Source organism: Rhipicephalus sanguineus, chromosome 3 (genome assembly GCF_013339695.2).
Source record: "Rhipicephalus sanguineus isolate Rsan-2018 chromosome 3, BIME_Rsan_1.4, whole genome shotgun sequence".
Taxonomy (NCBI): Eukaryota; Metazoa; Arthropoda; class Arachnida; order Ixodida; family Ixodidae; genus Rhipicephalus; species Rhipicephalus sanguineus.
Window position 1 is genome coordinate 196,850,253 of NC_051178.1, and position 23,839 is coordinate 196,874,091.

Below are 23,839 nucleotides of genomic sequence, written 5' to 3' on the forward strand. Positions count from 1 at the left end.
AGGTAACAATGTGGAATGGATGAGAAGTCTGTGTTCTAGAACTTCGAACTTCTCATCTTCCTCGGGCTTAGGCTACGATCTCCCGTTCGCAAGTGTCGGCGCGCCGTCGGCTGACCCAAAGAGCGACGCCGTCCCTGTGACACAGATTGTGGCGTCCTAACCCAGATCTGCCCATCGGAGGGGCCGGCGTTCTCTGTGTCAGAAGGGCTGGCTGAGCAAGGACCGGGACGCCTTTCCTCCCTCTCGGTTCCACAGGTGCGACGGCGCGGAGGTGTGCCTCACGGGTGACCGGGAGGAGCGGAAGGGGGGGCAGAAGAGGAGGCGCGTCCAGGTGAGTCGGAAGATGCCGGGGGAGGCGGAGGCTGCTCCCCCCCACGTGACGGCAGGAAGAGGCGGCCGCCAGGGGCTCGCGTGCCGGCATCGACCGTCGGTCGTCGGCGACGGCAATCGCGTCGGCAGCGGCGGCGGCGGCGGCAGCTGCACACCAGCTCCAGCAGCGGGTCTCCCCCAACCCCGAACCCGTCCGTGCAGCGTCGGCAGGAAGCAGCGTCGGCGAGCGCCAGGTCCAACAGGCATCGGTGGGTCGTCAACGTCGGCACGCGGCGCCCCATGGCGCGGGCGGCCGGCGGAGGCGGCGGTAGAGCGACGTCCACCGACGGCGGGGGCTGCATGTGGCTGCGTCGTCGTCGGCGGGCCGGCTGAGCGCGGGGGGCCATGCAGCGGGCGCTGCGCATGAACGATGCACAGCTGCTGTCGCTGTCCGAGAAGGCGCTGCACGACAACTGCCTGCGCGGCTACCTCTGCAAGCGCACGGCGGACAGCGCACGCTGGCAGCTCCGCTGGTTCGTGCTCTACCAGAACCTGCTCTTCTACTACGAGAACGACACGACGACCCGACCGTCGGGCGTGCTCTTCCTCGAGGGCTCCTACTGCGAGCGCCTGCTCACGCCCGTCACCGGCGGCAAGAACACGGGCAGCACTCAGGTGAGCCGCTGCCCGTGCTTCGAAGTCCCGTTGCAATGCCCCTTTATCTCGTTGCATGTCTTTGCCACTCGTGGCCATGCCCTCGGGCCGAGGAGAGCCCATCCACCGATCGGAAACGCGCTACAAGCCATGTCACGGCGACAAAAGAAACCAAGACAGCCTGCACGCACGAACACACGTGCATAACTAGAGCATGACGCGTAGTTTAGCCTTGTGGCTTGAACATGAACGGGAAACTTGTTACACGCGATGTTGAAACACAGATGCCATGTGGCAGCGGTTCGTTTGAACTGCCCTGTTAATGACTGGGTATAACTTGGCGTGTGGTCTCGAACATCTATACTAATTAGCTCCACGTTGAACGGGACGTCACAAGCGAGCGACCACAGTCTTCCAATATTCATCGTGACAACAGCTTTACATACATTTAGACGATTGATTAGTTAAGAGTATGACATGCTGTTCTGGTGTCATCGTTGTTATCGGGAATGGTGATCATTTTCGACAAGAAGCCATTAGGATTGATGTTGGTCTGAACATGCTGGCATTTGTGGTAATTATGGAACCGGCGCAGCAATAGCGTAAGACCAAGTGATAAAACGTGAATCATCTTTCTTGTGGAGGTTCAGAACAGAACATACACGCTTTGCCAGGCTGGTAGCGCCAAATTAAACAGATTCTAGGGATTAATATCTGTTTTTCACTATCATGATGCATTTTTTTCTAGCGACCATGGAAAGGAACTTTTGTTTCTTCATAAAACGAGCAGCATTTTATAGCCGGGGGTAAGCACTGGTGCAGCTTAACACAGCTTAACACTGACTATCTGAAATCATGAGTCAACTTGCGGTAACAGACAGAAAGATTGAGAATAAGCCCGTAATATTACCGTTAAAAACGTACTTTTGTTCAAGCAGTACGCTTATAAATAGTAATGCATCTGATACTGTCTCACAAATCTTGTTTGAAATGCAGGTGTGCTCGGTAGAGAAACAGCATAACAAAATAAGCTATGCACCAACTCGCCCAGCGTCGCACTCTGCTAAAGAGAAGCAGCACAGAATTAGTCGTCCTGTTTACATTTTGTAAGGGCTGTCTGAACTCTTTTTAAGCAGTGTCACGCTACAAGTCTTAAATGAAGGAGATGGAATGTAGCGTTTATTCTGTGCATTTGCCTCGCTGAGAAGAACAGTTACGCACTGGAGATGTAACATAAACGAAATTACAGATTCATCGACCTCGCTGGTCCGTGCCGCCGTCTCGCAGATGCTGCTGCACCACCATGTATATTATAGTCTGTGATGGCTACTTCATTTCTTCTACTTCCTCTGCGCCCCGCCACGGTGGTCTAGTGGTTATGGCGCTCGACTGCTGACCCGGAGGTCGCGGGATCGAATCCCGGCCGCGGCGGCTGCATTTTCGATGGGGGCGAAAATGTTTGAGGCCCGTGTACTTAGCTTTAGGTGCACGTTAAAGAACCCCGGGTGGTCAAAATTTCCGGAGCCCTCCACTACGGCGTCTCTCATAATCATATCGTGGTTTTGGGACGTTAAACCCCAGATATTATTATACTACTTCCTCTGCATGAACATGGAACTGTCAGCGCTACCTCTCTTCGTAGCGATAAGCAAACCTTTTAACAAGTAACAAGCACAAGAAAGTGCGCGCTCGTCTATATTCAACGTCTTCAGTACACTTCCTTTGTAGGTGTACAAGTTCAGAGGAGAAAAGGCACAATTTCATTGTTCGTTTGAGCATTAGCAACTCAGTGACTACAATGACGCTTATCATGAGAGTGTAGCATTTGTGAGGGACTGCTCTGGTGTGAAAGAACGAACAATAGCACCTGTACGACAGGAATAAATTCTCTAAAAAAAGTACTATAGTCATGTAGTTTACTGGTACTAAGAGGAGAAGAAATGCGATCATAATGACGAAATGGCTATAACCACAGTAAGTTTCAGAAACAACACGCTTTAGTGTATCCATAAGCGCGCTTTAAATTGATTTTTAACATTGTTAGAGAACACCCTCTCTATATACAGAGAAACTTCAACACGTGAACATTTTTAAACCTGTTGCGTTCGTGCAAGTCGAGTTCAGCCGATTTAAGCAGGCTGATTTACGTCGAACACATAAACAGGAAGGCTTGGAAAATTCCATACGTTTGACAGATTTTGCACTCTTTTCCATACACGGTTTTCACTCAGTTTAGCAAGGAAAAACATTTTCAGTGAGTCATATCACCGATTACGAAACGTCACGAATGTACTGCGCTTGGTTTATATTAACTCCTGTCAACACCTAAAATAGCATGAAAACTTTCGCTTTGATAACCTCTCGAAATGACATATAGTACACACCTTCTGATTTTACTGTGATGTTTTTCGTGACGTACTAGTGAACAGTCATCGTACTGTTTTTACTGTTGCAATTGTTATCTGAACATCATGAATCACGAGAGAATCTTTGGAAATTTCTCAATCGCTGCATGTACAGCTGAAATGGACAAGGAGAAGGAGGAAAAAGAAGGAAAGGCAGGAAGGTCAGCCATACGCGCGTCCGGTTTCATATCCTGCGCTGGGAGAAGGGGATTAAGGGATGAGAACGTAGAAATATAGAAAGATAATAATAATATCTGGGGTATAACACGCCAAAACCTCGATATGAATATGAGAGACGCCTAGCGGAGGGCTCCGGAAATTTCGACCACGTGGGGTTCTTTAACGCGCACCTAGATCTAAGTACACGGGCCTCAAACATTTTCGCCTCCATCGAAAATGCAGCGGCCGCGGCCGGGATTCGATCCCGCGACCTTCGGGTCAGCAGTCGAGCGCCATAACGACTAGACCACCGTGGCGGGGCGTAAATATTGAAAGAAGTGGTGAGCTCACACGAAAAATTCGCGTGAGCTTAAACAACACTGCTGCGTTCCATAGTACTCGACGCATGATTTCAGGCGTATCACGTTCCACTGTAGATAGTAGTCATGGAGCCTACCTGAAGGCTTGCAAGTACTGGCCATAGAATACCCAGTACCTGTTGTACGGACTATGCGTATGCATAGTGCGTATGGTGATTTCAGTTTGCCGACTGTTAGACACACTCGAGATGGACAAAATAAATGGGATTCTTTCATGATCACGTTTGCCTTTCTGTCCGATTGTCAGATAATAGTCTTGCGGACATATTCCTAAGCGGACTTCAGTAAGCCGTCTAAAGGCACTGTTTCAGGAAACCGTGCACGCGAGTAGCCGCATGCTCCTTTACGAAGCCCCTGCAACGATGGAACACTTCACTCTGAAGACCTACAGTTCCCATCCATACGCAATCGCCCTGCGCTCTACTGCTGTCTAATATTGAACAAACCGCTGCTCTTTTTGGAAATCGCCGTGCATCCCAAATTTATAGCCCTAAATATACGTACGGCTGGAGACGTGGTATTCATTCGTGGAAGCTCTAAATCTGCTCTGACGTTTACAGTCACCATCAGGATGGAGAATCTCACACACGGTTCATATGCTTCAAGTAGCATAAAAAAGCAACGACAAACCAACATTGTTTTGCGTTGAAAAAAAAATAAAGAAAGAAGTCTTAGTCTGACGTGCTATTTACGAGAATGGACGCAAATGATTTTATGTGAACCCTGTAAAAGTTTTAAAGACCAGCAGAGTCGCGCATTAGTGATACATCAACCGCAGACGTTGTAGATATGTCGTGAAAAACACGAAGTGCAAAAAGCTGATTGCATCGTCAACGCTGTTTACGTCAAGTCCGGGCGTACGTTTATTGAATTTCACTGCGGTTGCATTTGGGGATGTTAGCTAGCTGTGTGACACAGACGTTAGAACGACAGAGATTCGAGCCAGTCATTAAGGGTTTATCGTTAATTAAGGCTAGAGAATGAAAACACGGACACAAGAGAACAGAACCACACAAGTGTGTTCGTGTTGTCTTGTTTGCTTGTCTGGTGTCCCTGCTTTTACGCTTTACTTTTAAAGATGACAGACATAAGGCTGTACCCACACATCCGCGTTTATCTATGAAAAAATAAGGCTTGAAATACTTTTTATTTTATAGCTTAAGTTTTGGAAGGCAACCCCTTATGTACGCGTAAAAAATATTGCGTACAACCCACCTGATAGAATAGATTAGCACCGTGCATGCCCCCGGAATTCTTATCTGAACTAAAGCTTGGCTCGGCGGCATTCGTGAAATACGTGTTCGTGCGCTCTAACTCTTCGTTGATTTTGATTCTTTCCAGTGTAAGTAAGTATCAGCATGGCAGCTTGTCGATTGTCTTTGCTCTGGTTCTGTTATACGAAGAAAAGCACTGTGGTTACTGCCTTAATTTGTATCGAGCCACAGTGCGATTGTGATTTCACAGCTCCTAGAGTTTCCCAGTACGGTCTGAATTGACTCCTCACCAAATTTTGCTTTTCGTAAGCTAAAGTCGCCTAGAAAAACTGACATGTAGTTAGTGGGGGGAGAGCAACACTTATCCAACAACACTTATTTACCATTAGTGGCGATGAAAATGCCGCAAGACCTGTGTTATGACTTAATTGCGATATACCCAATTTAGAAGAATCATGTGTAAATGCAGTAAGTACAGTGATATGACCTTACAGCCTATACACAACCCTACACAACACACACCGAAGTAGAACGCGTTTTATTATTACGGTCAAGTCATCACACGTGGCAACCTTGAAGTTAGGGCTTTCACTGGCAGATGAACGGCATCTACACGACACCAGTCATAATTTTCTGTTACCACATTTTTAGTTTAGTTTGGTAAGTGTCCAATAAGCACCAGCCCATTCGATCAGTAGTAGGTGTCACTAAATTTATGATCGTATGCGCGCGCCATCCAAACGTAATCTTTTACTATTCAGACGGGCGCTTGTAGTGTCACAGTAACGTTACAATTACTACTTCTACAATGGTCAGACGCAATCAAAACGAATGACATGACCGGGTGAACTAGGCTTTTCACGTAGCGTGAGCGCAAATGGAAAAGAGCTAGGCGGCAGTACGCGTAACGAAGGCAGATTCAGAAATTAGCTTTTTCATTCAGAATTTGGCATATACGCGAATGCACGAGCATTGTGTTCATAACGGTTATAGGCACAAAAATGGTGGAGGTTAAAGAAAATTTACTGTCAGGTTAAGTTATGGGGTTTTACGCGTCAGAACCGCGATAAGGCAGGCTGTAGTTGGAGTGCCCGGATGAACTTCGACCTCCCGAAGTTCTCGAAGACGCACCTAAATCTAGGTGCTCTTGCATTTTCCACCATCGAAATGGGGCCGCCTTGACCGGGAATTGAACCCGAGTCCTCGAACTCAGTACCCCAGCACAATAACCGCTGAGGTGCCACGGCGTGTGACCGTAGTGTCTTCTTTACATCCACACACACACACACACACACACACACACACACACACACACACACACACACACACACACACACCACACACACACACACACACACACACAATATATATATATATATATATATATATATATATATATATAATATATTATATATATATATATATATTGTCAAGACGTTTATTGACGGGGACTCAGCGACGGCGCACGGCAGCGACAGTCAAAGCGGGGCCGACTCTCTGCACGAGGAGCGTGCTCTCAGAGAAGAGAACGACCCACTGGAAGCGCTCGAGAGGACGACCCATTACTCAGTAGGAACGCTCGCTACAATTACCCCGGCTACGAAAGGGAGCCGCCTGGCGACCTAGCAACTTGTCACTATGAGCGGGTCATGGTAGGGCTTCAAGCGCGCCACGTGACAATGTCGCGCCCTCGACGGCGCATGTCCGAGGATGGGTCGATGGGTTCGATGAGGTAGTTCACCGGGGATGTGCGTTCGACGACACGGTAGGGGCCTTCGTATTTGGGCAGTAGTTTGGAAGAGAGGCCAGGTGCAGTGGTAGGGACCGAGAGCCATACGAGCGCTCCAGGAAGGAACGTGGACGCAGAACTGGTGGTGTCACCGCGAATGCTTTTCTGCCGCTCTTGGCTATGCGTAGTAAAGGTCTTGGAGAGCTCGCGACACTCCTCAGCAAGTCTGGCTGTGGCAGAAATAGGCGCACATTCAGATCGATCCGGCTTGTAGGGAAGGATTGTGTCAATGGTGTGCGACGGGTGCCTGCCATACAATAAGAAAAATGGTGAGAAACAGTAGTGCTCTGAGGAGCGGTATTGTAGGCGTACGTGACGAAGGGCAGAATGACATCCCAATTCGTGTGGTCGGCGGCGACGTACATCGAGAGCATGTCGCCTAGCGTGCGGTTGAAGCGTTCGGTGAGGCCATTCGTCTGCGGGTGGTAAGCAGTAGTTTTGCGGTGAACAACGTTGCACTCTTTGAGAATGGCCTCGACGACTTCCGACAAGAAGACACGGCCTCGATCACTGAGCAGCTCCTGGGGTGGACCGTGACGCAGCATGAATCGGTGGAGCAGGAAGGAGGCCACATCGCTCGCTGTAGCCGCAGGGAGGGCAGCAGTTTCAGCGTATCGCGTGAGGTGGTCTACAGCGACGATGGCCCAGCGGTTACCAGCGGACGTCAGGGGAAGTGGCCCATATAAATCGATGCCAACGCGCCCAAACGGTCGGTCAGGGCAAGGTAGAGGTTGCAGACCTGCTGGCGACAGGTGCGTTGAAGTTTTGCGGCGCTGACAATCGATGCAGGAGCGAACGAACTTCTCCACGTAGCGGTACATCCCTCGCCAAAAGTAACGTTGGCGAATGCGGTGGTAGGTTTTCGATACCCCAGGGTGTGCACACTGCGGATCAGAGTGGAACGACTCGCATATGTCATAACGCAGACTGCGGGGTATTACTAGTAGCCACTGGCGGCCGTCGCCGTTGTAATTGCGTCGGTGGAGCAGGTCGTCGCGAACGGCGAAATGGTGGGCTTGACGACGCAACAAGCGAGTGGATGGTGTGGCCGATGGATCAGTCAGCAAGTCTATCAGTGAGGCAATCCATTGATCCTTGCGCTGCTCAGTAGCGATGGTGTGAATATCGATGGAAGAAACGACAAAGTGAGACGCTGAGTTGTGGGCATTGTCGTCAGGCAAGGGAGAGCGCGACAGGGCGTCGGCGTCAGCATGCTGACGTCCGTTGCGGTACAGCACGCGGATGTCGTAGTCTTGCAGGCGAAGTGCCCAACGGGCAAGACGGCCTGAGGGATCCTTCAATGACGACAACCAGCACAGTGCATGATGGTCGGTGACGACATCAAATGGGCGACCATACAAATAAGGTCGGAACTTTGTAAGGGCCCAAATGATTGCCAGGCATTCTTTCTCCGTGACGGTGTAGTTGGTCTCTGCTTTAGTAAGCGTACGACTTGCATATGCGACAACATATTCCGGGAACCCAGGTTTGCGCTGCGCAAGGACAGCACCGAGGCCAACACCGCTTGCGTCCGTGTGTACCTCTGTAGGGGCCGTAGGGTCGTAGTGGCGTAGAATGGGAGGAGACGTCAACAAACGACGGAGCTTTGCGAAAGCGTCGTCGCATTCTGACGACCACGAATTGAGGGGCCCGTTACTTCCAAGCAGCTTCGTCAGCGGTGATATGATAGTCGCGAAGTTTCTGATGATAGCGCCGAAAGTAGGAGCATAGTCCTACGAAACTGCGCAGTTCTTTGACGGACGTAGGTTTGGGGAACTCTGTCACGGCCCGAAGCTTGGCTGGATCTGGGAGGATGCCGTCCTTGGACACCACGTATCCTAGTATCGTCAGCTGCCGTGCTGCAAATCGGCACTTCTTGAGATTCAGTTGTAGCCCGGCGTCGCTCAAGCGCGTCAAAACCTGCCGCAGGCGTTGAAGGTGTGTTGAGAAGTCCGGGGCGAAAACGACGACGTCATCGAGGTAGCATAGGCACGTGTGCCATTTCAAGTTGCGCAGAACGGTATCCATCATGCGCTCAAAAGTCGCGGGCGCATTGCACAGCCCAAACGGCATGACGTTGAATTCGTACAAGCCGTCGGGTGTGACAAACGCTGTCTTCGGTCGAGCGTCATCAGCCATCGGGACTTGCCAGTACCCTGAGCGCAAATCGAGCGATGAAAAGAACTCTGCTCCTTGCAGGCTGTCAATGGCATCGTCTATTCGAGGTAGGGGATAGACGTCCTTACGGGTGATCTTATTGAGTCGCCGGTAGTCCACACAGAACCGCACAGAGCCGTCCTTCTTCGCAACGAGAACGACAGGAGACGCCCACGGGCTGTTTGAGGGTCGAATAACATCGCGGCGAAGCATGTCTTCGACTTGCTCGGTAATTACACGACGCTCTGTTGGCGACACGCGATATGGACGTTGCCGCAGTGGTGGGTGGGCGCCAGTGTCGATGCGATGCGTGACAGCAGACGTGCGGCCGAGAGAAGTTTGCGCTACATCGAACGAAGAACGAAATTCTTCCAACAGGCATAGAAGCTGGGAACGCTCGACCGACGTAAGGTGTTCAGCAATCGAGGAACCAAATAAATCAGCGGGTGACGAATCAGATGTGGAAACAGCACTGAGCGAATGGGAGTTGGCGCAGTACGTGTCACCCGGTGCGTCTATAACTTGTGCGTCTTCGAGGGCTTCAGCTCTGCCGAGACATTCCCCTCGCACCAACCTAACAATGTACGGGGATGGGTTCGTAACAAAAATGTCGGTGTCGCCCTGAATGACTTTCACGGTCGCAAATGGCACCAACAAGCCTTTTCTAGTGAAGACGCGGTCAGATGGAGAGAGGAGTGCAACGGCGTCGGCGAGACCGGTGCAGCAGACTGACACAGCCGTTGACGAGTTTGCAGGAAGTGTGGTGTCGTCTTTGACGAGTACCTTGGTCGCAGCCGGTGGACTGTCCGCCGGCGTCAAATCTGAGAATGGTGAGAGCTCTATTTCGGCTGGTGCGCAACGAATGACGGCGGCGTGACGGGCGAGAAAATCCCATCCCAGGATGACGTCGTGAGAGCATGAGGAAATTATGATGAATTCGACGGCGTACAGAGCGTCCTGAATCATGACACGGGCTGTGCACACCGCTGTCGGGTGAATACTGTGAGCGCTGGCTGTACGGAGGGAGAGCCCGGAAAGTGGCGTCGTCACTTTTCGTAGTAGTCGGCTAAATTTAGCGTCCATAACGGAAACGGCAGCTCCAGTGTCTACAAGGGCCGATGTGCGCACACCATCTACAAACACGTCTACTACGTTTGATGGGCTTTGCTGAGGGCTTTGGCTGTTCGATAGCGTCGCAGCCCTTGCCTCTTGGACTGCGACGACTAGTTTTCCTGGTCTCGTGCGACCGGACGAGGCCGTATCGGTGACAGTGAGCGGCGTCGTGGGGACGGTGACCGACGGGTAGATGGACCTGGGCGTGACGTCGGTGACATAGGCGGCAGCGGGTCATAATACGGGCGGCTGGACTGGTTGGTGACGGCTGATCCGACTCGAGGCGGCTGCACGCGGTTGCAATAGCGGGCTACGTGACCGGCGCAACCGCACGCAAAGCAGATCGGGCGGTTGTCGGAAGTGCGCCATCGGTTTGCCGGGCTAGGTCCCATCCACGTGGCAGGACGCGAGGGACGGGGCGGCTGCTGATATGACGACTGCATGGTTGGCTGCAGTCGGGGCGTATGGACGATGTCGGCGTACGCAGCCGGCACACTCGCTTCGAAGGCCTGAGGCCTGGTGACGGCTCCAGCGTATGTTAGCGGGGGCACCACAGGGAGCGCTGGGGGCGGCCTGGCTGCAACTTGTGCGTAACTGAGCGGCGCAGACGCCGGATGGGGCTGGTGGTATTCCGGCATAACCTCCGCGATTTCCTGCTCGATAGCCCGGCGTAGGGGAGGCAGCAGTGTGGTCGACGACTGTACAACATCCTGCGGGTGAGAGAAGGCCAGTAAGGAGAACTGGCGGGCAATTTCCTCCCGCACGAATGACTTGATTTCGGCGAGTAAGACGGAGTGGTCCGACACGGCCGACAAGCCAGCGAGATCGGCGTCGCGTGATGGAGGTCGACGCGTCATCAGCCGCTGCCGGCGTAGCTCCTCGTAGCTTTGGCACAGCGTGATGACCTCGGCCACAGTGCGAGGGTTTTTGGCGAGTAGCATGGTGAAGGCATCGTCGTCGATGCCTTTCATGACGTTCCGGATCTTGTCGGCCTCAGACATGGTTGCGTTGGCTTTCTTGCACAAGTCGAGCACGTCTTCAATGTAGCTCGTGAAAGACTCGCCGGACTGCTGGGCTCGTTCACGTAACCGCTGTTCGGCTTGCAGCTTGCGAACGGCAGGGCGGCCAAACACGTCGATGATGGCGGTCTTGAAAGCGGACCACGTAGCGAAATCGGATGCGTGGTTGTTGTACCATAGACTTGCCACACCCGCCAGGTAGAAAACGAGGTTGCTCAGTTTGCCTGCCTCGTCCCATTTATTGGGGACGCTCACACGCTCGTAGATCGCGAGCCAGTCCTCGACGTCGTTGCCATCCGCGCCGGTGAAGATAGGAGGGTCGCGGATGCGGGGGACACCCGGACATGGCGTCGGTGCAAGAGGAGGCGTTTGCTGGGCGGCGTCTTGAGTCATGGTAGCAGGCACGGTACGGGATCGAAGCTCCAAGGGCATCGAATGCGGACCGTAGTTGTTTAAAGGGCACAGCACCTCCACCAAATTGTCAAGACGTTTATTGACGGGGACTCAGCGACGGCGCACGGCAGCGACAGTCAAAGCGGGGCCGACTCTCTGCACGAGGAGCGTGCTCTCAGAGAAGAGAACGACCCACTGGAAGGCGCTCGAGAGGACGACCCATTACTCAGTAGGAACGCTTCGCTACAATATATATATATATATATATATATATATACATTACGTAATGTCCTGCTTCGTTCTGTGATGTTTCTACAGAATTTGTTCTCTTACAATGAGCTGTAAACGAAAGCCTGCCAAGCACGAAATGGGAAGAACAAGTTTATCGTGCGTAAACCTCAAAGTGTTTTCCCATTTCGTAACCGCAGTTAACTATACTGTTAGCGGCACGCTTTCGTTGCGAAATAGTTAAGCTCTTATCGAGCCGATCGTGTTGCGAAGCGTACGCAAAGCATTTTGTTTCCCTTCGTGATGCCTTCCCCCCTCGCATGACGGTACGTTTGAAAACAGGTGAGCTTCGCCTGGTTCGTAACGATTCGTGTCCCGTCAGTTTTATTGCGCCGAAATTGGCTTAGTAGGTGCGGCCAATTTGTCGCTTTACGCGATATGGCGTGAGATAACGTCATTATTTGAGGCTGGAGTGCTTAAGTGGTGCGCTGTAAGGCGAAAGAACGATTGGAACGTTTTTAGAAGGGAGCGATTTTTAGTGCCCGCCAACTGGCATTCATTCTCATGGGCGACGCGCATCAGGCTCGTCTCTTCAAACACAAATAATAATGAAAATAAAGAGCCAAGTTAAACATCTGCATATTGAATAGAAGTAGATCAGTACTTGTAGATTAGCAGAATGCTGTCAAAAGGTTTGATTTAAACGTTTGCGTTGTAGTCTCATTTAATAGAGGCAACAAAGATCCCACAGCTCCAGTGCTTCGTTGAACTGATTCACCTCTTTCGTCTATTCTAGCTTCTCAACAGGCACTTGCAACCACATATACTAATTTAATACTTTTGACAGTTATGAAGGCTGAACGTAACGTCGTAAGTAGCAGTAGCAATAGAATACCTGCGTGCCTTTAAGCTTGCTTAAAACTGTAACAGAAGATGCTCTTCCAAAAACTAAGTACACTTGCTAGTTTTTACTCGTTCTTCGTAGTAGATTGATGTCTTCTGGTTGTGGAAGTACGAGGAGTAAGAAATAAGCCGTTCTTTTAATGCATAGCTCGTGAAACAGGGACCATATTCATACAACTTTCCTTTCTCAAGTGTCTTTTTTTTGTTATTGCAGAGCTGCCTTCGCTAATCATACATCTTGCATCAGGATGAGCTATAATTTTTTGTAAAGACTAATTTTTGTGCGTGATATTTTTATTTCTGCGCTGAAATTTTCATCTTTCTTTCCCCGTTGTCTTCCTTTCTAGTGTAGGGTAGGAAACCACAAGCTTCTCCTCGGTGTAGCCTCTCCGCAGACCTTTGTAATGGGCGGGCAGCTTTGAACCACTCTCTCGTTCCGCAATTCACATGGTGTGGCTCTTGGTGCGATTCTGCGCTTTCTACCACGCGATATCGCGCCTGCTAACGTGAATCCTTGCCCTACACGACGCCTGTATAGGGTCTTTTCCCAAAGCGCTTTCGAGCACTGGCGTGGCTCTGTGGTAGAGCATTTTACCGCCAAGCTGAACATCTGGGTTTGATTCCCGCTCGAGCCCCGATTTTAGATGCGAAGTATCTTATGGCGGAGCTCAATCCGGTGGTGGTGTGCGGCGTGACCACCCTTACTGCGCATGCGCATACCCTCTCCCCTCCCCTTTCCCTCCCCCTCTCCACTCCCCCTCTCCTCTCCACTTTCCCTCTACCCTTCCCCTTTCCCCTCCCCCTTTCCACTCTTGCTCTGAAACGCGGGCTAGACATGCCGAAATTCTCTCCTGCGCAACGCCGCGATGAGCCCCAGCGCATGCGCGTCCCCTCCCCCTCTCTCTCCTCTCCTACGCTGCCCCTTTCTCGCACGCCTGCCGACCGCGTTCCCCGCTCGCCCTGTGAGAATTAACGGCCAGGCTAGAGGAAAGACAAGACGCGCGTAGCGTTCCTCTTCGCGTTCAACGACGCGAGGACGGTAGCATGCCAAAAGAACGCCAACGGAACGCGATCGTGCAAGTGCTCCGGCTTCGCATCGCCTCATGGTCCCCTTTAGCGGGAAATGGTGTAATTTTTTTATTCTTTGACCACATCAGGATTTTTGGCTAACGGACAACGCTGCCGACGCCGATACCGCATATTCTGCGGCACGGGCTCTTTAACGCTATCACGTTAATGCATTTTTTTTGTGAAACAAGGTATTAATTGTCCTCGTGGTTAGGCGGGTATGAGCTTCTGGACCCGGCCGCCTTCTTCAGCTTTCTTGAAGACCTTGGCCTGCAGGTCAGGGTCGGAGCTTCGCAAGGGGACCTCTCACTGATGACTATTTCATATTTCTTGATATTAGTGATCTGATATTAGCGTCCCCGTAATGTGGAACAGATTCACTTTTTTGTTACAATGATTACAGGTATTAGGGTCCAGGTAGTAGCAGTGACAGGCTACGGGGATCGGATAGGCATTTTTTGTAGTCGCCTCCTCGTTAAGCGATTTGCCAGCTGTCCGGTACACTGCCCTCGCTAACCTGTAGTAATGAGCTATTTCTTTGTAACTGACCATGCGGTCCCTGTTTGATTCCAGCATGAGTCCCTTGGATAGCGAATACAAGCAGAAATTTTAACTCACCTCATTAGTCCAGACCATTTAAGACCTCTTCAGGTTTTACTATGAACGTTGTAAATGTGCTACCGAAGCACCTGAGCCTGTATTCAAAAGCACATATGTTCGAGGATCATCTGCTCTAAATAAAATTATCCGCAATAGGAAATTTCGGCCAGTCGTGATGCTGCACACATCATTAGCGAAGCAACCGGCCAATGGCGAAGAGGATTAACGAAGGCAAAGCTTTGTAAGTTCGGCCCTCTGACGGATAACATCATCTGTAATGCGGGACCTCCCTAAACAGGATGTAGCTCTTTCACGGCGTTGCGATGTCGTTCCTATACAGGAAAGTCTGCCTCCTAGTTGACGCGAGCTATGGTCGTAACTTTTTTGTCCTTGCTGTGAGCCGGGATTATCATGCTTGTTTTGCAGCGTGTGGCTGGCGGATGAAGCAGCACAAGATCCAACGCTCGGCAAGACCTGCATTTGCTGACTCAGCGACGGCGAATTAATCGCAAGTCTGCGCCCGCTTTCGTTGTAATTTAACTTCTTCCTTTCCAGAGATAAGCTGATTCCGAGAATAATAGCATTGGATACTCGCTTCGTCCACTAAGCGCGTTTTGTGCGCAGTAATAGTTTGCTGAAATTTGGGTTCTTCTTGATGTTATTCGGGCGCCAAAAAATAAAAGGTAGTTGCTTTTGCGCAGCTTTCATAAAGAAAAATTTACGAAACTTCAAAATCACAACAGCCGTTTACGAAAAAGAAATCGAAGCGCTTAAGCACTTCGTTACGTTAAAAATATTAATAAGAAGAACACATTAAAATGCTCCATGTAGCCACTTCTTTATGGTTTCTTTCCTCAAAGCTTAAATGTCGCCTTCTGTTTTAACCTCCTGGAACAATCCTCACGCACTAGCTGGAACTGCGCTTAAGCAAAGCGCTCTTTTTTGTTTCAGCAAATACGATAGCATAGCTCACACGTAGAATGTAAAGCTAACAATGCAAACGTTTATGCAATTGAATGCAAATGCAATATAATGTTTATACAAATGTAATGCTAATGAATAAAACGCCACGCAACGTTCATGCAAACTTAATGGAATGAATCAGACGTTTCTACGCGGGTTCAGTCCGTTTTACTGCAACACAAGTGTACATAAAACCAAAGATGTGCAGCGCAATAGTAAAGTAATATGGGGCGAAACAACGCGGTAATTTAATGTAATGCATCGAAGGATATTATTTCGACACAGCTACCGTTTTGGCGAGCGCGCGCTTTATAGCATCGTGAGTTGTAGTCGTATGGAGTGATAACTATCGCCATACTTACGGCAGACGAGACGTGACATACCGAAGGTCAGAATTGTGGCGAATTGGGCCTGTTGGTTGATCATCTTAAACACTCGTATGTTGCGCTCGTATGTTGTCTGGTGTCGTCTTCTTTGTGTCTGTTTTTCCTGCGCTGCGAAGTGTTTAAGATACCGAAGGCGTTCTTTAAGGTAACGCCGTCGTAAGTCAACATTAATGGGTCCTTGAAGCGGTTCTTTTTTTCGAAATTATGTGAGAGGGACTATACTGTAACTAGTATAATATTTCAGACCATAATTTGAGTTAAAGGAGTACTGACACGAATTAAAAAAATTTTTCCGATTGTTGCTCTAAATAAAAATACTGGTGTCGAGAAACCTAAAACGAGTATTGTGGTGCCTGGGAATGCATCGTATATATTTTAATTACCGCTACATTAAAAAGACACTTTCGGTTTCGATATCGAGGGGGCGGCTTCTCAGTGACGTTTCATGTCAGTATGACGTCACGGGGATACAGAAACTCGCGACGAACTAGAGGCAAATCCGTCTTCTGCTCGTGCTGCACATAAACAACGATGAGTGCACTGTCGTCCAGTGACCCTGACAGTGATTTCTGCGATTTAGGCTGCATGCAGGACGCAAGACTCGCAAACTCGGGGGAACTGTCTTGACTCGTCGGGATAATGTCCATTGCAGTGGGGCTGGCCTGCAGATGCTCAGCGACGAAAACTTCAAAGTCAAATTAAAATATTTTATACGTGTAATATTTTATACGTTTTCCGACACCGGTGTGTGGTCAGCGTTGACACTGCATACCAAGGAAAGGGAAAATGTATCTTTTGCGATGTTTCGAAATCGTGTCAGTACTCCTTTAAACACGTTGTATCAAGGAAGCTCACACTTGTCAAGATTATCCGTGACCTCACTGTGACAGGCAAACAGATGGGTGACGACGCTCACTCCTGCCAAAGGCAAATGCGGCTGAAAACTCGGTGTGGCGGCGCCGCCACTGCGACCTGTAGCGATGCGAAGACTTAAAACGTTAGGTAAACTGACACTTTATAGTGGACTTAATTGGTCTATTGATGTTCTTGTAGGGAACAACGCGACAGCGGCCGAACTGGCCGTGCCGTCGTCGCTGCTTTATCTGTCTCCAAACAAAGCAGCGACGACAACACGACCACTTCGGCTGTCATCACGTTGCTCCCTACAATCTGAAAGACTTAAGCTGATGACTCAACTAGTTTACACTAAATAACCGTCAGATTCATATCAGAGTCCCTAATGTCTCCGGAGATGACAAAAGGCTTCTTCTGAGACAAAACCCAACAGGGTGCGAGGGATTCTTTATTTGGTTGTGTGTTGAAAACAACTGAAATGAAAACACCTTCCAACAATGGTACAGCTTGGCATAAAAGGAGGGCAAATATATCGCGAAATAAATTTATTCTCTAAGTACTCTTCAGTAGAAACTTCCTCTACCATATAAACTTTCTGGTTACAGATCCTGGTTACAGATTGAACTCCTGAAAAGCCACCACTGAACTTTTCATTGTACTGGTAGACTAAATTTGTGCTTTGGGTCGTTGAAGTTACGGAGCCTTACCCTGACGAGTGGAACGTCTCGACAGGCATTAATGACATGTTTGGAGCGGTATATTACCCTCAGCAGTAGAATATTTTATCTGACGCACAATCTGCCGGCTCTTCGTCTATTACTGGCATGTATGACATAAAAGACGTTAGCCTGCGGTTACGGCAGAATTAAGATCACGTTAGCGGGGATGAGCATATATTTATAACCAGCACGTGCGGCGTAGATATTAATATAACTGGACGAGGCCACTTCGCGATAATAATGCTTACCATTTTTTAGTAATCACTCTAAACATGCCACTTTTTCTCTTCTGCTTATCAGAAAGGGTCCCACAAAAACTAGGAAATAACGCAATTTACATGCACTCAAAGCTCAAACGAGCGTTTAATATTCCTCGGAGTAACATTGCAGAGGGTATGCGTGCAATTATTATGTGCGCGAGTGGTCGTTCGCTGCAGCGCTATGTAATTTTATTTCTTGAAAGCTTGGTGGCGTGCTTATCGTGATGATAAAAGCTTTTCTGTTTTTTTTCTTTCCTTTCCCCCACTTCTCAAAAGCCCAGAATAACCAGGCATCTCCGGCTAAGATACGTTCTTTTTTTTTTCGCGACGCTGAGTCACTTTTTCAGTTACATGAACCGGACCTCTGCAGATTATTACGGCTCACAAACTCTGAACCTAAACGAAGGGAAAGAGAGAAGAGAGAAATGGGGAGGAGTCAGACGTAAGAACGCCCTGTTGGCTACCCTGCACCGGGAAGCAGAAGAAGAGGGAAGAGAAAAAACACGAGAGAAAGAGGGAGAAGGGTTTTAATAATAATAATTCTTGGGTTTCACGCTCCAATACATCAATATGGTTATGAGAGACGCCGTAGTGGGGGGCTACGGAAATTTTGACCACTTAGGGTTCTTTAACGTGCGCTAAAATCTAAGCACAAGGGTTTTCAGCATTTCGGCTCCATGAAAATGCGGCCGCCGCGGCCTGGATTCGATACCGCGACCTTCGGGTCAACAGTCGAGCACCATAACCACTAGACCACCGCGGCAGCCTAGGGAGAAAGGTCTTGCACACTTGCCGTCACAAGAAATAGGTCCTGTATTGAAGAGCGTTGTTATAGTCAGCGTCTTAAAAAAAAAAACAGGAAAAAAGGAACGCCGCGGTGTTTGCAGGGCCCTTTAAGTTGGTGCGTGGTAAAGCGTCTTTTCTTGCTTGCATGTTAACCTTGTATATTCACAAGTGCGAGCGCCCTTGAGTGGAATAATATTTCTTATTAAGAAAAATCGCCGGTGATATGCAAGACGTGTGAAACACGTTGTAAGTACCTGTATAGTTTGTTATGTGTAAATAAATATAGCGGGGATTTCGAGCTGTGTGAGAAGACTGACAGAGAAGGCAAAAAAAAATGCAGTCTTGGGTCTCACTCGCGTGTCGGCGTGCAATGTTTCTTTTCATCGACCTGTTAGAGCGTTCAACAAAATAAAATAAAGATGAAGCGTAAGACAGAAAACGAGCGCGATGGGATCACAAAGCTACGCACTCCTACCTGATAGGCTTGAAAGAACACGATAACATAACGATAAGAGAGACATACACAGCACACCTTGGAGTTCTGATTGGTGGTAAGGATATAGAGGGAGCAAGACGAGAGCCGAGTCGATTGCAAACCAATGCGAAGAAAACAAAGACAGAGTTTGTTCTTACCCAAAAAAGAACACGCTATGAGAGAGATACCAAGAACTGGCTCGTCTTTTCGCAGCTCTTTTGTTTACCAGGCTGCAGGGTGTTTTCCCATCCCGATAAGGGGCACTCAAACGCCTCGCTGTTTTCCCAGAGCCCCAGACAAATGAAGGTGTTAGGCGCCAAGCACTCCGTGACCGCACAATGCGCCGTCCTTGCAGCCTTGCGCGTACAATTTGTCTCCACTCCTCAGCGCTGCTGTTGCTGCTGCTTACTCTATAGACGTGTGCTCGAGGGGCGAGATCTGTGCCGAGTGCCGGACAGAGGTTCCCGAAGTCGACGGCCATCTGTCAGCTGATACACTGAACGAATTGCGACACTCGACCGCGGTTCGGGAAGGGGTTACAGTAGTCGGGTTTGGTTTTCTCTAGACACATAGAAGCACTGAGGAAACGAGGCGAAGTAATCTGATGTGGACGCGCAATCGAGAAGCCTGTAGATAACAAAGAAGAAACGCGGTAGTTGAAAATGAGCGTAGTTAGGTAACAACTGACGTGCGAGAAGGCGAAGTGGAGGCGAAGTACGGGATTCAGTGTACAAGTGTACACACTCGGCTGAAGAGATTCTAGAAGTCACTGCACGTTCTGTTTTCTACTCCGTATCACGGAACGGGGGCCGTAAAAAAGAAAGGAAGAGCAGCGAGAGAGGACGAACCACGATGTGATTACGAGGCGCACCACTGTGGTTACTGCGGGTAAATTTACACCACCTGGTATTCCTTGATGTGTACCTGAATCTAAGTAAAGGCGCGCAAGCCTTCGTGCGACAAGCGGCATTGCTGCCTCTGCCGCAGAGTCGCTAGCCCCAGCGTACGAATATCGACATCGTCTTCTAGGAGCTATCACACTTAGTATTTTGAAGACAATATTGATGAGAACTAACATACAATAATGCCAAAGAAAGTATAGGAGATGTTATTTGTAATAATTGGAATATAGATGTAAAGAAAGTAAAGTGGACGAAAAGATAGCTTGTCGCCGGCAGGGACCGAACCTGCGACCTTCGAATAACGCGTATTGCTTTCGCCATCTTCTTAGTAATTGGAAGAAACTCTTAAGATTATTGAGGCTGATAATAATTAAATCTGTTTTCACACAGAGTTTACGATAACGTAAATTTCGGTAAAGTAAAGTAAAGATATAAATATTCAGATGTTGAACTACTTTGACGCGAATTCAACATCTGATTAACAACATTTTTTCATGGTTTTCCGACCCTTTACCCAGTTTTTTCAGCACGAGAACGGACGAGGACGAAAAGATTGAGATACAATAAGAAAGAGACGAGCGCTGTCTGTGCCCAGCGCTCGTATGCGTCTTATTGCGTCTGGATCTTTTCGTCTTCGTCCGTTTCGCGCTGAAAAAAAAAATTCACCGGCGATTACGATACTGCCTAATGCGAATTCTGAGCGCAGCTGTTTAGTTGTTTTGATTTTGCGATAAGTTGAGGCTCGACTGCCTCGCTAACCGGGAGACCGCGGAAGGCAGCGCGTGGGCACGCGTTCCACAACAGCCGCCGCAGACAAGCCTCCGTTCGTGCAGCGTTTTATTTCCATTAGCGGTATCGGTGGATGCTCTCACCGCATATTTTAGTGATGACGTCATAGGCGACCGCACTACGGCGTGCACTACTGTGGCGCCGCGGAGCCTGTCGTCTCGCTACTGTCGTTTCCTCCTCCTAACGCTCTCCTCGCTATCGCCGCCTTTCATCCCCCACTGCGCTCCGCGTTCGCTGTCTTTCGTCCTCGTTCGCTCTGACGGTTACGACGACGCCGACGCCGCTCAACGCAGGAACGGGCCTCTAAGAGCTGCACTCTGAAACTTGTTTATTATGGAAGAACTTGTGCCCGGAAAACTAGATGCAAAATCTAAGAATGCACTAGAGCGTTCCACACACGAAGTGTCCATTCGACAAACGCACGTCTTCTTCTTCTCCCAAGCCTCACAGGTCAACCCACTTTCTCGTGCCCTTGCGCGAGGGGCATGCGTTGCGCTGTCACAAAAAGCGCGAGCAGTCACGAGGCATTGCAGACGCTATCACAGCGGCTCGCTGCGCTCCGCGTTCGCTCTCTTTCGTACTCGTTTGCTCTATCGGTTACACCGACGACGGCGACGCCTCTCAACGCACGAACGGGCGCCTAAGAGCTTCGATCTAAAAACTGGGTAAAGAGCATGGACCAACTCACTCGCACCAGATTTCCCACTGCTGGTTGTGATGAATCTATTACACAGTCCAGCTCAGTGACATTTATAAAAAATTGAAATTTCTCATGGTTACACGTCAATAACTATCATAACGATTAGGTACTTGCTGTAATCACAGCCTTCTCGAAATAACCATAGTGTTAGGCGCCACGTTTCGCGAAGCCTAAGACATATATCAGAGAAAAATATAGGGGTGCAAACACTATTAAAGCGCAGCACTAGGTATCATGTTACAGCATGTTTAAGAAGACACCTGGCGCTGAAACTCAGAGAGCATCTTTTATGTAAATTTTAATAAAACTAATACCACCTCCACACCTAAAGAAATATGAGCGAAGAGGGAAGCGAGCGCAGTGCGCACGGTTATTTGCGGTAAGGAACAGCGACTTTCTACTAAAACACCAAAAACATGTTTCTTCAGAAATGCTAACGTTTTCAAATCTTGTTCAGGAATTTAGAAGAAGCACACTGAAAACAGAATGAAGAAGTAGGGCTCAGTTTTAATATAGAGTACGACTTAGGACAATGTAAGGTGCTGTAAAATTAAAAAAAAGCCCGTACTGCTAAGTGTGCGATTAGTTTTCGAGATTTACGATGTGAACATAAAAGCTATTGCGAATGCAGATACCCCGTTGTGTTTGGCATATTAAAGCTGTGGAATGAATAAATACGTTTCTCCGAATGGAAGCAAACATTGCCGCTCATTTCCGAAAGTGCCCCTGTAAATCTGGCTTTGCCCAGCAACAGCTAGTTATGTGGCGCAGCATTCTTTATATAGTATAACGTTTTTAACGGGTCAGGGTGCGGGATTTCCTGAAAGATAATGCAAGAAAAAGCGATATAGAAAAGAAAGCTTAGTGAAAACTAAAAACGAAAATAAACGTATCATGACTGCCTGCCCAATTCAGTGATGTGAGTGTCCCTTGCTCGCACCGGGAAATGCGCATGAAACATGGACCATTATGGTTTTTGCGCCTGGCCGCTGCATTCAGTATTGTTTTCGGCCTCAGATTTACGTCGATTCGCACTCACGAAAAATTACAACGCAGTAACCTTCTGTGACTACGAGTGCAGAAGCCAGATATGCGAATAAACTATAAACCGGTGATCATTTGACTATGACATCCACGACCCTAACTGTAAATAATAGTTCCGGCATGCTAGCAACCATCAGTCATCGTATTTCGGTGCTCTGCTTGCAAACTAAGCGGTAATATCTTTCACGAGAAAGCTACGCAATGCATGACGAATATGCTGCCTAGAGAATGTACTGCAAATACTCCATATACTGCAGAAAGAATATTTGGCAGTTTTCGCGACGGCCTTTAATAAACGCGAAGCATGCTGTTGACAGCAAACTTAGTGTTAACCTAACCTTAGACAAAAGCATCGGCCCAGCAGAAAGATGGGGTTCGCCAGCATCAATTTTTATATTTTTGTTCCGCCATTGCTCAGCTTCTCGCCTTCAGCAGATAATCTAAAAGAGTCGAGCGGTGAAAATAAAGAGCGTGTCAAATAGAAAGGCATTATAGCCATCCTTAAAGCTGCTGCTTTTAGTCCTCTTCGATTCCTTCATTTTTTGTTGCCTACGACGCTTTTCACAGGCGAAAAACATTTGCCACTTGTGCCTCAGCACAGAGTCTTCGGATGCTCTTAAAGCTCTTTGTACGCACCGGGAATTCGGGAGAAGCATGCCGTAAAGTTGGCATCAGAGGCGGACAGCGAAGACGGCCAGCGTGGTTCGGGACGAGGGAGGAAGCAGAGAAGAAGGGGGGTGAACAAAATCGCTCCATCGAATTCTTCTCGCCAAAGTTAAAACCGATGCTTGCGAAAGTTTCGTCGATACACGAGGGAGACTTGGCCGTGAGGAAGCCAGTCGATCGTATATAAGAATCCGCATCTGGCCGTCGTGGCACATCGTGTGTCGGCTCCCTTTCAACGCATCTGTTTCTCGCGCTGAGTTCGTCTCTTTATCTGTTTTTCCTTTCTTGATCGGCAGTTGAATAGAACGTGGTAAGATAGTGGAACGACGTGAGAGAATAAAGAAAACACACAAACATTCTTTCGCGAGCATGTCGCTTTATCCTAATTTACTTCACCATGCAGACGCATCCGTGTTGAGCAAAGAGCCGGCGATAGCCAATGCAGTGACGGCGTTGCAGCGGTTCCACCTTGCCTTTGGACTGAATTGGGGAGCCCGTCTTCCGCGAAGCGTCGACATTCGTTCTTTAAGGAGTATATCTTGTTTGTTGCGTAGTATTCGGAAGAAGAAAAGCATAAGGTTCGTGGAGGAAGGAATGTCACGTTACTTGTGTAGACGCGCGATACAGGATGTTGATGCCTTCTACCGAGAGAGATCAAAATCTTTTTTCTTTTGCTTGAATATGACTGCTTTATCAGAGGAGCGTTAGCACAGTGTTGCCCATTCAGTGTGTCCGAGAGTGTAGAATGAACGGGAGACGAAGTAGAAATGAAATGCAATCTCTCGATACGTTGGAAGAACTGGTACACGTTAGAAAACGCGCATCCGCGAAGGCGGAGCTACCACGCTGCGCTGTCCTTTCGTATCGTTGAGTTTCGTGGTGCTTACTTTGAAATAAACTAGT

The 23,839-nt window shown here is 48.9% G+C and overlaps 2 protein-coding genes across 5 annotated transcripts in view; one reads left to right on the forward strand and one right to left on the reverse strand.

Annotated features, from left to right (window-relative positions):
* Positions 1–278: 278 nt before the first annotated feature.
* LOC125757910 (protein FAM246C-like) lies at positions 279–716 on the reverse strand. The gene has a single exon (XM_049414265.1). It carries the CDS (start codon positions 714–716, stop codon positions 279–281), a length of 438 nt encoding a protein of 145 aa, XP_049270222.1.
* Positions 453–23,839, forward strand: part of LOC119386236 (ras-specific guanine nucleotide-releasing factor 2) — a 403,649-nt gene continuing 380,262 nt past the window's right edge. For all 4 annotated transcript variants that reach the window (XM_049413775.1, XM_049413776.1, XM_037653567.2 and 1 more), the window contains exon 1: positions 453–984. In XM_049413775.1, coding sequence (XP_049269732.1) covers positions 715–984 — 270 coding nt within the window. In that variant the 5' untranslated portion in view covers positions 453–714. The remainder of the gene's footprint in view (positions 985–23,839) is intronic.